At 50.1% G+C, this 3,652-nt stretch overlaps 1 protein-coding gene across 1 annotated transcript; it reads left to right on the top strand.

Moving 5' to 3' along the window:
* Positions 1–295: 295 nt before the first annotated feature.
* irx5b (iroquois homeobox 5b) lies at positions 296–3,396 on the top strand. Its single transcript, XM_031738517.2, has 3 exons — positions 296–758; positions 1,361–1,766; positions 2,434–3,396. The coding sequence occupies exons 1-3, from the start codon at positions 534–536 to the stop codon at positions 2,973–2,975; spliced, it is 1,173 nt and encodes a 390-aa protein (XP_031594377.1). The 5' UTR covers positions 296–533; the 3' UTR covers positions 2,976–3,396.
* Positions 3,397–3,652: the final 256 nt, after the last annotated feature.

The following is a 3,652-nucleotide window of genomic DNA, read 5'->3' on the forward strand; positions in this document are numbered from 1 at the left end:
TAACAGTCCTGCGCGGGTCCCACATGTTTCTTTGTCACGAATCATTTAATAACAATAATGATAATGTATACTTCATTGATCCCCTTGGGGAAATTCCTCTCTGCATTTAACCCATTCACTCAGTGAAGCAGTGGAATATTTCATAAACTACATGTTGGTCCACGGCGCACTTTGATGACGTGTCTCGTGCACAAACTGTCAGAAACTCTGCACGTGTGAGGAACGTGAAGCGTTATTATCCTGGTGCTTTTATTTTGTAGGGGCGCGTTAGTTCCACCTGCTAACAGAGTGCGCGCGGGCTGAGGGGAGAGGAGAGAGCGAGCAGGAGGAGGTGTGAGCGTGCGGAGGTGGAGCTGAGCCTCCTCTCCGCTCAGTCTGTCTGCGGGTTCGGCGCAGATCGGGTGCGCAGAGCCGGAGCGGACAAAGTGCCGCCGCGAGCCTCCTGCGATGCTCCTGGAACTCCCGCTCCTCTCCGCCCGCTCCTCCCTCCTCCGTCCCGCGCTCCGACGCGACTTCTCCCGCGCGTAAAAGTCATGTCTTACCCTCAGGGCTTCCTGTTCCAGCCCCACGCGCCTCTGGCTCTGCACTCCTCCTTTGGCTCCGGCCTCCTCCTGGGAGCGCGCTCCGAGGAGCTCGGCCGCTCCGCGTCCGGCTCCGCCTTCGCTCCGTACTCCGGACCGGCGACCTCCCCCGGCTTCGGCCCCCAGCTGCCGTACGGAGGGGAGCCGCGCGCCGCCGCGGCGCTCAGCTCCTATGTGGTGAGTGCGCGCGGAGCCGGCCAGGGCTCGGGTCCGGGTCTGGTTCCGGGTCCGTACAATGAAAATATCAGTGTTCTTCAAAAAGTTATTTTTCCCATTTATTTTCAATGATTTTTGAATTTATTAGTACATTTATTTAAAATTATTTTTAATCTGTTTTTATCTTTTTAAAAATCTTATTTATAAGATAAAAATTATTTTTGAATTAATTATTCTCTATATTTATTTTGAATTATTCTTTAATTTATTTTATTTTAAAGTTATTTTTTAATGTATTTTTATTTCTAAATGTATTTTTAATTTTTCTAAACTTATTTTTGTTTTTAATTTTTACATTTATTTTTACTTATTCCTTAATTTATTTTTATTTTAAAATTATTATTTTTCTCATTTATTTTAAATGTATTTTAAATTGAAGGAGGAACATTGTACATTTTTGTGAGGCTGTGAGATTTTTCAGGTCAATTAAACTGTGACTGAGCGAGTGTCTTTCCTCCTTCAGTCTGTGTTTGGGTCTGTAGTTAGAAGTGGTGTGGTCATGTGACCCTCAGGTTAAACTGCGTGTGAACTCGAGCTGACAGACGTGATGGTTTCTGTTTCAGAGTCCGGGTTACGACCCATCGTCGGGCATCTCCGGGTCCTTGGACTACCACCCGTTTGGGGCGCTGGGCCCGTACCCGTACGGAGACCCCGCCTACAGGAAGAACGCCACTCGGGATGCCACGGCCACGCTGAAGGCCTGGCTTAACGAGCACCGGAAGAACCCGTACCCCACCAAGGGCGAGAAGATCATGCTGGCCATCATCACGAAGATGACCCTGACGCAGGTGTCCACCTGGTTCGCCAACGCCCGGCGACGGCTGAAGAAGGAGAACAAGATGACGTGGACGCCGCGGAACAGGAGCGAGGACGAGGAAGAGGAGGACAACATCGACCTGGAGCGCAACGAAGAGGACGAGGAGCCACTGAAGGCGAGCGGCGAGGAGATGGAGCCGAGGCGTGAGGCCGGTGAGTGAGGGGGGAGCGGTCCATCCATCGGTTTTAAAATGACCTGCGCGTGACACGCGTCGGGAACCTGGAGATGTTTGCACAGAGTCGGCGCTCCTCTCCCTCCGTTCTTGTAGTCGATGACATCAACGCAGACAGACGCAGTCAGAGCGGCTGCCGTGGAAACAGTTTCATTAGTTTTTTATAAAATCGGTGGTTTTAGTTCTGAGTGTGAGCGGAGCGAGCGGTTCGTTATGATCAGGTTTGTCGTTGTTACGGCTGCTGTTTGTTTATAGATCAGATTATTGATCAGCTTCAGATCATCATTCCAGACTTTATCAGTTCATCGGTTAAAATCAAAGAATGTTCTGGACCCATTTTTAAAAAAGTGAAGAGCAATTAGATTATTTCTCACTGATGATGTCATTGATCTGGACGAATCAAACACTTTCAGGCTGAATTCTTTTCTTTCTTCTTTAAAGTTGTTTTATTGGTCGTGAGAGCAGCTGCTGATTGGCTGCTGATTTTTTTTGGGCTGCTGAAACTGTGACCATCAGGCAGATGTGAGGGGGTGGGGTCAAATGTGCAGTGCGTTTTGTTTGTGTGTTTGAATCGAACTCATAATGCTGCACGTGTGAACGCTGATGTGTGTTTGGTCTGACCCGGCCTTTCTCCCCCTCCCCCCCAGACTCCCGCGGTTTGGCGTTCAGAGAGGACGGCGGCAGCGACGCCGATCGAGGATTCGACGAGCTGGACTTTCAGGACTCCCCCGTGGACCAGAGACCCGTGGACATGTCGGCGGCCCCTCCTCGGAGCACCCCCCCGGAGACGCTCAGAGTGCTGGAGGATGCGCGCACGCCAAGCCCGCGGTCTAAGGAGGGCCCCTGCGGCGCCACCCAGGGGCCGAACGTGGCCCCCAAACCCAAACTGTGGTCGCTGGCTGAGATCGCCACGTCTTCGGACAAAAGCAAAGGATGTAGTGACTCGGCACAGAGAGGGGGGGCGGGGCAGCAACGGCCCCCGTTCCCCCACGGCCCCGCCTTGCCCCGACACTTCTATTACGCCTCCCCCTTCATCCCCGGATACTCCGCCTACGGCCCCCTGGGGCCCCTGCACGGCGGCGGCTCGCCGTTAAATGGATTACCGCAGACGGCAGCCCGAGACCGCCGGCTGCACTGCCAGAGCCAGCTGGAGCCGCACGAGCACAGCAGAGACACGGCGAACGTGTAGAGCATTTCCTCGGGCTCTGCACGGCCCCCAGGGGGCGGGGCAGACTCTGATTTGTTAACAGGAAGGTTGAATTTGAGACAGTTTTTTTATGTTGATCAGATGTTTGTAATCCTCACGTATCATTAAAGCCTAGTTTTATTAACCCGCCTGCTCTTCTTCACACACAGATAACGAGCTGCTGATTTAACGAGGCGCGGCCTCAGCGGCCCGTTCACGCGCTCGTTTCACCTCACTTGTATTTCTAACAACATTATCCAGGTTTCAGTTTAAATCCACGACAAGTTTAACGAGCCGTCATCCAGCTGTTATTGATCCTTTAAATAAAGTGCAGAGGACGGCGCCGCGTTCACTGAGGTGCTGTAAAACTGACGCTTTGATTAAATCCAGAGCAGCGCACACGAGCGGCGTCCTCTCACAACCATCCAACCAAAACAAACGTCCAGGTTTAACCAATAAAAATCTGTTCTTTATTTACAAAATGACCTTTTTGTTTTTCTGCGTGTGATCAGAATAATGGAGTCGTTTCATCTTTAAATGTGAAATTTTAACATCTGACAAACTATAATTATATTATTACATTTATTATATTTAATCATTTAAACACAGAAAAAAACTGAAATTCAAACCTAAATGTGGCAATCATGTTAAAAATTTTAATGAATCTTTCTTTTGTATTT

Source organism: Oreochromis aureus, linkage group 7 (assembly GCF_013358895.1).
Source record: "Oreochromis aureus strain Israel breed Guangdong linkage group 7, ZZ_aureus, whole genome shotgun sequence".
NCBI classification, from domain to species: Eukaryota; Metazoa; Chordata; class Actinopteri; order Cichliformes; family Cichlidae; genus Oreochromis; species Oreochromis aureus.